This window comes from Cladophialophora carrionii, assembly GCF_000365165.1.
Source record: "Cladophialophora carrionii CBS 160.54 unplaced genomic scaffold supercont1.3, whole genome shotgun sequence".
Classification (NCBI taxonomy): domain Eukaryota; kingdom Fungi; phylum Ascomycota; class Eurotiomycetes; order Chaetothyriales; family Herpotrichiellaceae; genus Cladophialophora; species Cladophialophora carrionii.
In genome coordinates this window covers 1,286,497-1,298,847 of record NW_008481828.1, presented here as the reverse complement: position 1 = coordinate 1,298,847, position 12,351 = coordinate 1,286,497, and the positions used below count along the sequence as shown (strand labels likewise).

The window sequence follows — 12,351 nt, the reverse complement described above, 5'->3', positions numbered from 1 at the left end:
TGGCGTTAAAGATAGGCGCCACGAATGCCCGGATAAGGGTTGCGGCGCCCCTGCACGCCCTGGACTGGAGCCTATTTCGCTGCTTAAGGCTGAGAGCTTTCCCCAGAGATTCCTGGTGGCCGACGCCCCCTTTCGCCCTGGGAATACGGATAGAATCCCTCGTATCCAGTACTGTACTCCGTACGCCGTACTGTATCTCATTCGATCCACCAACCTCATCAGGCGGGCCCTCTGTTAGCCGTCGGCTCGTTTGCTCACTCAAGTTTCTCCAAAACCTCCTCGTCACTCACTTTACAAGCTGGTCACTCCTGCATCATTTGACGACGTCGAATTGACCTCCCTTCTCCATCCTCATTCACATGGGAACCGTGGAGGCTTTGTCTGCTCCGCCTACTCCCGTGACCAGATCACAACCTCCCTCTCCATGTTCTCGCCATTGTTGGACTTTCGACCATTGACCGGGCGCTGTCTGCGTGTCGTCTGATCATTGAGCCCGATTCTCGGTTCACACAGCTCACTCCCCACCACTCACGCGACCCACATACCGAAAATCTCGAGCTCACCCTCTCTTAGACATAGAGCAGCCCCCATTGAAGACTCAGGGCTGGTCGTAACGACCACCCTCCCATCACCGACACCATTCCTTCTCCTCAACAGCCCTCTCAGTCCTTCCTCCACCACCGATCGCATTCGTCTCGTTCTGGAGCTGATTTCGAGGGCGCCTCGTCCACATTGCGGAATTCTATAGAGAACGAGAAAGACGAAAGCTATCGGCGACCACCCTACTCGGGTTCTGAGTCTGACGATTTCTCCCTGTGGAGTGACACTGGAGATCTTGCAGAACAGCTCGCCAACGACGAAGACCCGTATCGGATTGAGCTCGACCCTCTCACGCGGGGAGGACAGAGACTCAAAGGCTCAGGCCGTGGTCACGGTGGAGGGCGGAAGAAGAGAGTCGGATTTCGAGAACAAGACCATCCTGAGCAGGGGCAACCCTCTCTGGGCATAGATAAAGAAGCTATCTTCATTCCGGAGCCTCCACCGAGGCATATTTCCAGCACAGAAAAATTACTAGCTCTCATTATGGCTCCCAATGATCCCCAGGCCGCCCGGACGAAGGGCCTTGTGGGCAAGCCATTATTGTATGAAACACAGCCTGGCACTCACAAAGTATCGTACATTGGCTGACTGATGCAATCCAGATATTTTACCAGTGTATTCGTGTCTCTGGGCGTGTTTCTTTTTGGATATGATCAAGGCGTTATGTCGGGCATTATAACGTATGTTCACCGTGGTTGTATCACTAGCATTGCTAACAGGGAACCAGTGGACCCTTTTTCAGAGATGCCTTCAACCAACCTGGACCCGCCGAGGTCGGCACAATGGTTGCGATTCTGGAGATAGGCGCTCTCATTGCATCATTGTGTGTTGGACGCATTGGTGATATCATTGGACGCCGGCGGACCATCCTTTACGGATCAATGATATTCTTTGTGGGCGGAATGTTGCAGACATTTGCCAACGGCATGCCGATGATGATGGTTGGAAGGTTGATTGCAGGTTTGGGCGTCGGCGCTCTCTCGACCATTGTCCCCGTCTATCAATCCGAGATCAGCCCGCCCCATAACAGAGGCAAGCTTGCGTGTATCGAATTTACAGGCAACATTACCGGATACGCTGCGAGCGTGTGGGTGGACTACTTCTGCAGCTTCATTGAAAGCGACTTCTCGTGGAGAATACCCTTGTTGATGCAATGCCTCATGGGTGCGCTTCTCGGATTTGGCAGTCTGATTATTTGTGAATCCCCGCGGTGAGTCAAAGTGGGATGCCGAACCATGGACAGTGGCTAATTTGGTGCCCTTAGATGGCTCCTGGATAACGACCATGACGAAGAGGGCATCATCGTCATCGCCAACCTTTACGGGAAAGGCGACATCCACAACCCGAAGGCCCGCCAAGAATACCGTGAGATCAAGATGAACGTTCTCTTGCAGCGCCAGGAAGGGGAGAGGTCATACGCAGACATGTTCAAACGATACTATAAACGCGTCTTCATTGCCATGTCGGCCCAAGCTTTCGCACAACTCAACGGTATCAACGTCATTTCCTATTATGCCCCGTTGGTGTTCGAGTCGGCAGGCTGGGTCGGACGAGACGCTATCCTCATGACGGGCATCAACGCAATCACATACCTGGCATCCACGGTCCCACCCTGGTACTTGGTCGATAAATGGGGGAGACGACCTATCCTCTTGTCTGGGGCGGTGGCAATGATTATTTCCCTCTCGTTGATTGGGTACTTCATCTTTATCGACGTGCGGTGGACTCCGACTTTGGTGGTGATATTTGTGATGATTTACAACGCAGCATTCGGAGCCAGCTGGGGACCTATACCTTGGCTCTACCCTCCAGAGATTCTGCCTTTGAGTATTCGAGCCAAAGGTGCGAGTTTGAGCACGGCCAGCAACTGGGCCTTCAATTTCCTGGTGGGCGAACTCACGCCAGTACTTCAGACGACGATCAAGTGGCGGCTGTATCTGGTACATGCCTTCTTCTGTGCCGTCAGTTTCGTTCTCGGTAAGGTCACGATGAAGCTTCATTCTGTTCTGAGCTAACCGTGAGTCAGTCTATTTCGTTTATCCAGAAACGGCCAATGTGAGGCTCGAAGACATGAATGCGCTCTTTGGGGACGCAACTACAGCGATGCCAACACCGGCGACACAGGCGGAGCGAGGCTCACTCATGGGTGTGGGATCACCATCATCTATCGATATCAGACAAGGTGCCCCTCAGCCAGGGGTCTTCTCAGCGGACGCCGCAATTCCGGGTCTTGACATCGATCCTCCAGATGTGCATTTGGACGCCAATGGCAAGCCCCGAGGACGAAGTCGGAGCACCCAGGAAGGCCTCGGAGGCTGGATTGGCCGCATGGTTTCCAGATCAAGGCAAGAAAGCGGTTCTCGCGGACAGTATGGGAAGGTCGGACAAGACGAGGACTGAAATGGACAGCTGCAATATTCAGCTATTGTTTCAATGCCGTTAAACTACGGCGAGGTGCATAGATTTAGAGACACTTGGCTGGGCATTTATCGACGGGGAAAATGTGGCGGATATCAATACCTAAATGGACACACGCGGGACCGTGCAAATGGCGCAAGAGGTAAGGCGTGCATGCTCCGAGCGGTGGTGACGGGCTCCCCACAACTATGAGCGCCTCGCCTTCATTTGTCCCTTTGCCTAGCGTCAATTCCAAGTGACCACCGCTTGCTGCGCCTTTCTCTGTCGCAACAGACAATGCCCAGCTGAAGAGGACCTTCAATTCGGCCTTTCATTTCCTCTACTCTTTCCTAGCTGCCGCAAGGCTTGTACCACTGTAGTCACATCCCCCCAATCTCGGCCACACTACCCGCGAAGCGATCCACCGTCGTCAGATCCATCCGACATCGAAGCCTATCGCGCAGGAAGATCCCGCGATCCGATAGTCTAACCCTCCTCATCCCTGTCACTTTACATGCGCAGCGAGTTGAAGCTGAAGGCGATGGTTCACTGTGGTGAAGGTCGATATGCCCCGCCTTATCTCGTGAGCTTGTCTGCTTGAAAGTCTCACTACAGATACTGGGATGGAATGATAACCGCTCTTACTGCCTGTGCGACAAAATGTCCCAAGGCATGACCACAACCGCGACAGTCACAGACATCGCGGCCTTGCCCAAGAGCAAGCAGTCTCGTCCACAAAACAAGATACTTGCTCAATTAGATGAGCAATTACACCAGCTGAGCGTCACTACCCTTCCGCCATACCCGTACCTTCTCTCGGTCCCATCGGACGTACCCTACCGCCATAGCTCGCGCTTTGTCAACACCTGGTATGAAGGCACGCCTTTCGATCGCTCCGAAGAACAGTTACAGTATCTTAGCTTCCTTCCGCATCAGGGTGAACACGAGTCTCTACTGAAGGTTGAGGGCGGCTGGGCAGACGACCGCGGTAACCCGATCGAAGAGGAAGAACTTTCACCAAAGGCGCTTCCAGTAAGCGGTCGGCATACTCCCGCTGAACTGGGCGCACGAAAGAAGATCAGCTTGCAGGATTACAAGACGAAAGCCAAGACCTCGCCAGATTCTACACCAAGATCTCAGCCTCTAAAGGCTGCCGAGAAGCCTGCGCCGCAGCCAGCAGAACCGAAGACGGAGGGCTGGGACGGTCTACTGCCACCGCCAGATAAGAAGAAGGAGGAACAAGCCGTGCCATCGGGGACGAACGGAGTCAAAGAAATACCGCTAAAGGTCTCCCAAATGGATGCTACCAACTCACCTAAGATCGAGGCAAAGCCCTACCAGAGCGACTCACTTAACCCAGCCAAGCGAAGAAAGCTTTCTCCGCCCCCTGAGGAATCCAACAATGTCAAGAAAGGGCCCAAGGTCGAATCCGAGTCGTCCTCTGTGAAAATGCCGAGGTTGCTCTCACCCACCCTGCCGTCGCCTGAGAAAGCGAAGGAGAGGGAGACACGACTACCGCAACTTTTGTCTCCTCTCCTACCGCCGTCGCTGGCTAAGGAACTGTCCACGCCTTCAAGCACCATATCAGTTGGTAGCCCCGCCACTACGCCGCACAAGCGCTCAGATCCTGTACGTTCGATTCTGGCTGCCGCCGATCTCGACAACGGCCAGGTTGGGGATAGGAACGGACTGACCCCGGCCGGCAGCAGAGTGCGTTCAGATAGTCAGCATTCGGCCAAGAGTAGCGCACCGGGTACTCCAAATCCTGCTAAGGTCGCTCTGGGCGCAAAACTTCTGGGTAAGAACGGTGTCAAGGGTGCACCGCCACTTCACAATGGAGTTACCCGCAGCCCGGGGCCCCGACAGAGGCACACTATCATCCTCAAATATGGCAAAAAGAATCGCAAGAGGGTAGAAGCGCTACTCAAATTTGCAGCTCGGCCAAAGAAGGATTTGATACGGCGTGAAGCAACGGACCGGCGCGGCACTCCAGAGGTCTATCCGAGAAAGGATGTGACCAAGGAGTCATCGGTGCAATCTTCTAGAGACGTTAAGCCGAAGGGTTTGGCTGTTGACGACATCAAGCCGGAGAAAGAGAAGAAGAGAAAGGCAGAAGACAGCCCTGGCCCATCGCTAAAGAAGGTCAAGGCAGTCGAAGCTGAGAAGCGCCCGACCACACCTGTGCCGCCTGCTGGCAAGACACCACTGGCGAATCAACCGCGGTCAACTTTCTCTACGCCTAAGAAGGAATTCAAATCCACTGCCATGAGGCGAGTTGAGTCGACTGATGGTGTGGATGCTCCAACCCCAACTGGAGACAAGATGAGGGTCTCAACACCACAGGCCGCACTCAAGCCGTCCCCTCAACCTCCAGGCAGTACCACCTCCTCCCGACAAGAAGACCGCCACCAATGGTTCAATCTACATGAAAAGTATTTCGCACTGGGCCGCAAAGTCAAAAATGAGGGAACGGCTATACAACCTCACCTTGAAACCCCCAAAGCTATACTACTGCTGATCGATGCCCTATTATGCTTCATGATCAACATCGGCTCGATGTCATATGCGCGGCCCAACGTCGATCCAGGCTGGAGAAACATTCTGGCGTATCATGTTTTCGTGTGGCGTGCGTCGAGGAAGTTTCCACATCTTCATGCTCTGGTGGTACAACTGGGAGCAGTCTGTCGGCAACTCGTGCACAAGTACGACATGGACAAACTGGCGCGGGATCCCTTACCGGAGGACTATTGCAATTCCGCACCTACACCTGGGAGCGACGGCGTCACGAAGACAAATGAGGACGGAGAAAAATACAAGAAGGGATATGTGGAGTTCAAAGACCAGCTTATCACAAACGCTCGAGAGTTACAGACGGCCTGGCTGGATGGTTCGCGCCTTCTGTCGCTCGACCTTTTGGAACGCGAGTACCCGAAGACATGGTCGAAGCGGTCGAAAGACTCGAGTACGAGACTCCAGGAGAAGCCCACGCCTTCTAGGATTCCGAATGACTTCTACCTGCCATTGGACGCCAGTACCACGTCGTTCGAGGCTATCAGGTTCGGCATGGTATTTCTCGAGGAGTGGGCGGAGAAGGAGAAGGTCGATTGGAAGACCAGAATTGATTTATGAATGTGGATGCACGTTGCCAGCATCTAAGCTGTATGGGCACCCTGATGATCAGCAACGTAGAGGAAGATGCAATGGTAGCATCGACATAATGTTAGCACCTGCACGCGTTTGATGAATGAGAGATACCACTTTAGCGAACCAGGGAGGAGCTGACTTGACTACGACTATACCTATATATCAACGATCCCTTTCTGAAGGAGGGATATGTAACAATGCCACACTGAAACGTCTGCAATTCCGAGATTGCTATTCTAAAAGTCGAGCATCTGCGGGCACCAAATAGCAAGTCCAAACCACGGCGATAGTAGTGTCATTATTAGTATAGCCCTATACTCGGCCGTCCATTGACGTTTTATAATGTATAGTTGTAGTACTCCGTAATGTCGGTCTTTATAGAATTTACAGCAAGGCAAATACTGGACGAGATACTCCGTACACAGCATAATTATGGAAGTGTAATTGAGCATCGAGCCAGAAGACAAGGCTTGCACACTTTGATACGAGGTACTCTTACCTAGCGGCTACCGAGCGACCTTGGTGAAATCGATCCTCCGGACTTAAGCCGAGGGTTACTTCTCGCGTGCGTTCCACCTCGAGCACTGGTTCGACATCGTTAGGAATATCTTCAGCTTGTATTCTGCTGTTGGCTGTCCGTTCTCTCATTGACCCTCTGCAATCGCCGATGCAAGATTGATGATGGCTACACTACCGAAAGCACGCTTAGAAAGCCATGTCTTCCCTCGATGACGACCCGACCGACTTCGAAGGCGTCCTTCCTGTGATTCCGTCTGACTCTCCTCCTGTCTATAAAGACACCAAGAGCAATGCAGCAACAGGTGCATCGGCTGCCGGCGTTCGTGCCTTTACGGCGCAAGCGGTAGCCTTCTACTTCCGCGCCCCTGTGAAAGCGTTTTTCCGCACTCGAGTCGATTACCTTGCGTTTGCGAAGTCCATTAGCCCAGCTGCACAGTCAGGCGGATGGTCATGGAGGAGCACAACACCGGGTCTGCTGGCCAACGCCATCAGAGTGTATGGCTGGCGTTTCGTTCCGGAGCAATTGGCGCCGCCCCTAATCGCGAACGTGGCTGTCGGAGCTGCGCTATATACGAGTTATCTTCAGATACTGGCAAAGTTGCACGAGCCTTCCGCACACGCCAAAAAGACCGTCTACCCGCCCCCGTCCCCACAAAGTACATTTCTAGCAGGCTTTGCTGCGGGGACGATCCAGAGCATCGTTGCAGCCCCGCTCGACGCTCTGCAGGTCAGGTTCGAACAGAGAGGGAAGAATTATGAAGATAAGACGATGTGGGAATACGGCCGGGGTAAACTGAGAGAGATCGGGCTAAGGGGCATCTTTGCAGGGTACGGGCTGAGCTTTCTGAAGGACAGTTTCGGAAGCGGTGTGTTCTTTTGCGTCTTCGAGTGGGTCAAGGCACAAGGGTACTATGGTTTTGTCAAGTGGTGGTACAGAGGCACGGGCGAGGTCGAGTTCTTCACAAACACTGGCAACGAAGGTGGGAGGCGGAACTTGGTGACCGGCCAAAACGCGCCGCCGACGAACGACGAGAGCAACCGGCGGGTCGTCAAGCCTCATTATGCCATCGAACCAGGCTTTCTCATGCTCGCGGGCATTGCGGCATCCATCACTCAGCAGGTTGTTCTTTACCCTCTCTCGACATTCCAGACATTGCACTACGAACGACTAGAAGACCTTGACAAGAAGGCCGTCACTCTACAGAACTCGCAGGAGACACCGTTTGCGAGGCGCGGACGCATGCTCCGAGCGTACTATCACGCTTATCAGGAGACTTGGAAACAAGCTCGGACCCAGGCAGTCGCCCAGCACGGCATGAGAAACTGGCTGTTTCGGGGCTTCTGGTGGTTTACCATCAGGCAGATACCCAGCACCAGTGCCGGCCTGGTCATTTTCGAACTGGTTAGGAGGAAGTACGGGCAGGAGGGACTTGGTGATGAAGTGAGAATTTCAGGAAGAGAGGGGCTCTATGATATCTTGTTAACTTGAAGCGCGTGCAAGTGTTGTGCATAAGCGTCGGCATGTTGGGTATATGGACGATTTGGTGTGTTGATTCGTTATAGAGATGTCAATCTTCGATTCCTGCTGCGATTGCACCATTCTCAACACCCAGGCGCTTGCTGGACGGTCGCTTCCCATGCTGCTTTAAGCTAGACTCTTACCATCCTTGTTCGTCGCTGTGAATGATTTCGCCATTCTACGTTGTTGCAGAGCTGAGTGTACAAACATGAAGACCTAAGAATGAGCGCGTGTGGCGTGGTCCTGGTTCGTGACTGGCCTTGCAAGAACGAATTCCTTACTTCAAGTATAGACTACTGAGAGGCCTGCCTGCACAGGACTAGTACTAAGTACATACTCAGTACGCGTTGAACGACGCGTTGAGCGGGGCCTGTCTCGATCGGGCAACTGTCGCGGTCTCGATAACTTTTGGATTCATTTCACCATCAGGGAGTGAGAGGTCTTCACTCCAGGCGACGACGTCTCAATCCTGTCATTCAGACTTGAGTATATCTGTTACTCTCTTTCATCGTACTCTCACTAGGCGAGGGATTCTTCATCTTTGCTCCATCTCTGCCTGCGCGCAACGCCCTGGCGCAATCGCATCAGTCGGAATATCGAGGCTGACCTCAATCGCCTCCGCCTCCTCGAGGCAGGCTGCACACCGCAAATATGACCGACGTACAAGTCGATGCGACCGCCTTCTTCGAGCGCCTGCAATCTCTTTACAATGCATGGAAAGCGGACAAAAGATCGGGATCTGGGAATGAAGCCTTTGGCGGCGCGGATACAATTATTGTCTTGACAGGCAAGGCGGCCGATGAGACGGTGTATGTCAAAAACAACGCCATCCATGTAAGTCAACGTCTTCTGGTCCAATCCAGCCAGCATGAGTGGCGGGATCACCGATGAGCTGGAGCCTGTGATGATTGAACAAAGGCTGACTTGACGTCGCGTACGTGCAGTTTTGGCTGCTTGGTTATGAGTTCCCTGCCACTTTGATGGTATTTACCACTGCTGTTCTTTACGTCGTCACCACGGAGAAGAAAGGTAAGGCCTTCTACTTGTGTATGGCAACCTCAATACCGTAAAGGCTAACATCTCCCCAGCAAAGCACCTGGCAAATCTCAAAGATGGCAAGATCCCCGTCGAAATCCTCACCGTCCATGTGAAGCAACCCGAGACTCGGACACAAGCCTTCCAAAAATGCATCGACGTCATCCAAGGCGCTGGCAAGAAAGTAGGCATCATCCCAAAGGCTGAAGCGCATGGTCCTTTCGTCGATGAATGGGTTAAGATGTACAGCGAAATCTCCAAAAACATAGAAGAAGTCGATGTTTCCGGTGCCTTCTCCACTACCTTTGCCGTCAAGGATGAACATGAGTTGAGAGCCATGCGAACCGCAGCCCGGGCCGCCAGCGGCATGATTTCCGATTACTGGGTTGATGAAATGTCGATGGTCCTGGACCAGGAGAAGAAAATTACACATCGTCAGCTTTGTGACAAAATGTCGAAAAAGATTGATGACACCAGATTCTTCAGCAAGGTTTCGAAATTGCCCGGCGATTTTGACAACCAGCAACTGGATTGGGCGTATGGTCCTATCGTACAGAGTGGTGGGCAATACGACCTCCGAATGAGTGCTCAACCTAATGACGATGACCTTCATTCTGGCTGCATTATGGCAGGGGTGGGCTTCAGATACAAGACCTACTGCTCTATGGTGGCACGAACATATTTGATCGACCCGAGCAAATCCCAAACGTCGAACTACAAGCTACTTCTGGCGGCGCACGATGCGGCTCTGAAGGCGACCAAGGAAGGTGCAGTGCCGAAGGATATCTACAACGCCGCCCTGGGCGTGATCAAAGCCCGCAAACCCGATCTAGAGAAGCACTTTGGCAAGGATGTGGGCGCCGCTATTGGGATCGAGGTTAGAGATTCCAAATATGTGTTGAACGGCAAGAACAGCAAACCACTCAAGGATGGTATGACATTCAGCGTTATCACGAGTCTTGTCGATCTCACCAATGACAAGCCACAAGACGAGCGAGGCACCAACTACAGTCTCGTTTTGTGCGATACAGTCCGAGTCACTCGAAACGCCGAGCCCGTTGTTTTCACCAAAGATGCTAACACGGACCTGGACTCGATCGAATTCTACTTCAAAGACGACGAAGAAGAGGCCAAACCGAAGCAGGAGAAACCCAAGAAGCCAGGTGCTAGTGCGATAGTCACGTCCAACATCAAGGCGACACGTCTCCGAGGGGCCAATCGCCAAGACAATGCCAAAGAAGAAGAAGAGCAACGACGACGAGAGCATCAGAAAGAACTGGCGCAGAAGAAGCAGCGCGAAGGCTTGGAGAAATATGCCGAAGCCATGGGCGACATGAATGGCGAGAACGAGAAGAAGTTCAAGAAATTTGAGTCGTACAAGCGCGATGGTCAGCTTCCTCCACGAGCGAAAGACTTGGTCGTGTGTGTGGATCTCAAGGCTTCGACGGTTATTCTGCCGATCATGGGAAGACCGGTGCCAATACACATTAACGCCATCAAGAATGTCAGCAAGTCCGACGAAGGAGAGTACACGCACTTGCGATTCAACTTCTTGTCCCCTGGTCAAGGTGTCGGCCGCAAAGACGACCAGCCATTTGAAGATCCCCAGGCACATTTTGTCAGATCTTTGACATTTCGATCCAAAGATCAGGATCGTCTGTCAGAGGTTTCGGCCCAAATCACCGAGTTGCGCAAGGCGGCTGTCCGTCGCGAACAGGAGAAGAAGGAAATGGAAGACGTGGTGGAGCAAGACAAGCTAATTGAGATTCGCAACCGCCGCCCCGTCAAGCTCCCGGATGTCTATCTTCGACCTGCTCAAGACGGCAAGCGCATTCCTGGCGAAGTTGAGATACACCAGAACGGTCTTCGGTATCAGTCGCCTCTCCGCAACGAGCATGTCGATGTCGTCTTCTCCAACGTCAAGCACTTGTTTTTCCAGCCTTGCGTGGGTGAGCTGATTGTTATCATCCACGTCCATCTCAAGAATCCCATAATGGTGGGTAAGCGCAAGACTAAAGACGTGCAATTCTACCGCGAAGCCACAGACATGGCCTTCGACGAAACCGGCAATCGAAAGCGCAAGCACCGATACGGCGACGAAGAAGAGTTCGAACAAGAACAGGAAGAACGAAGACGGAGAGCCGAACTCGATCGACTGTTCAAAAGTTTTGCTGAGAAGATCTCAGACCAGGCACGGGAGTACAACGTCACGGTGGACATCCCGTTCCGAGAGCTCAGTTTCAATGGTGTCCCCAATCGTAGCAATGTTCTCATGGCGCCAACCACCGATGCGCTTGTGCAATTGACGGAGCCGCCTTTCACGGTGATTACCCTGGAAGAGATTGAGGTTGCACACTTGGAGAGAATACAGGTAAGCCATGCCCTCTATGACAATCTCGCGGCAGCTAACGTGCTCTGAAGTTCGGTCTGAAGAACTTCGATCTTGTCTTTGTGTACAAGGACTTCCACCGCCCTCCGACCCACGTCAACACTATCCCCGTCGAATCTCTCGACAGAGTTAAAGAATGGCTCGACAGCGTGGACATCGCTTACACCGAAGGCCCACTTAACCTCAACTGGTCAACGATCATGAAGACTGTCACCACGGATCCTCATCAATTCTTCAAGGACGGAGGTTGGAGTTTCCTGGGCACGGAATCCGACGACGAAGATCAAGAAGAGTCGGAGGAGGAGAGTGCCTTCGAGATGAGTGACAGTGAGTTGGCGGCCAGTGAGTCTGAAAGTGACGATGAAAGCGACTTTGATGATGATGCGAGCGCGAGCGAAGATGAGGGCGAGGACGAGAGTGGGTTGAGCGATGAAGGGGAAGATTGGGATGAGATGGAGAAGAAAGCGAAGAAGCAGGATAGGGCGGGTGGGTTGGAGGACGAGGATAAGGGAGCCCGGAAGCGGAAGAGATGAACACGAGCTTGGAGGACTCGTATGGTCTACTCTGGCTGGTGGCGATGGACGGAAGAAGCTCACAACTTGCTCTGGTTTGTTGGAGATGGACCGAGCAAACACATATGCAACGTGGAAGTCTGTCTCTGGAGAGAATGGGCGGAAAATTCTTAGTCTCCGAATACCTGATGCTGGTTTTATTGATGGTTGGTATCTACTTGAGCAATTGACATCCA

General features: G+C 52.8%; 4 protein-coding genes across 4 annotated transcripts; all 4 read left to right on the top strand.

The window, feature by feature from the left end:
* Positions 1-1,083: 1,083 nt before the first annotated feature.
* On the top strand, positions 1,084-3,000 carry G647_03858 (uncharacterized protein; the record flags this gene model as incomplete). The annotated part of the gene is made up of 5 exons (XM_008728203.1): positions 1,084-1,142; positions 1,203-1,280; positions 1,328-1,810; positions 1,865-2,577; positions 2,627-3,000. 5 exons carry the CDS (start codon positions 1,084-1,086, stop codon positions 2,998-3,000), a joined length of 1,707 nt encoding a protein of 568 aa, XP_008726425.1.
* Positions 3,001-3,657: 657 nt separating this feature from the next.
* Positions 3,658-6,126, top strand: G647_03857 (uncharacterized protein; the record flags this gene model as incomplete). Its single annotated transcript, XM_008728202.1, has 1 exon — positions 3,658-6,126. The coding sequence occupies one exon, from the start codon at positions 3,658-3,660 to the stop codon at positions 6,124-6,126; it is 2,469 nt and encodes an 822-aa protein (XP_008726424.1).
* Positions 6,127-6,856: 730 nt separating this feature from the next.
* Positions 6,857-8,149, top strand: G647_03856 (uncharacterized protein; the record flags this gene model as incomplete). Its single annotated transcript, XM_008728201.1, has 1 exon — positions 6,857-8,149. One exon carries the CDS (start codon positions 6,857-6,859, stop codon positions 8,147-8,149), a length of 1,293 nt encoding a protein of 430 aa, XP_008726423.1.
* Positions 8,150-8,830: 681 nt separating this feature from the next.
* Positions 8,831-12,136, top strand: G647_03855 (uncharacterized protein; the record flags this gene model as incomplete). Its single annotated transcript, XM_008728200.1, has 4 exons — positions 8,831-9,013; positions 9,124-9,208; positions 9,268-11,585; positions 11,636-12,136. 4 exons carry the CDS (start codon positions 8,831-8,833, stop codon positions 12,134-12,136), a joined length of 3,087 nt encoding a protein of 1,028 aa, XP_008726422.1.
* Between the last annotated feature and the right edge of the window lie 215 nt (positions 12,137-12,351).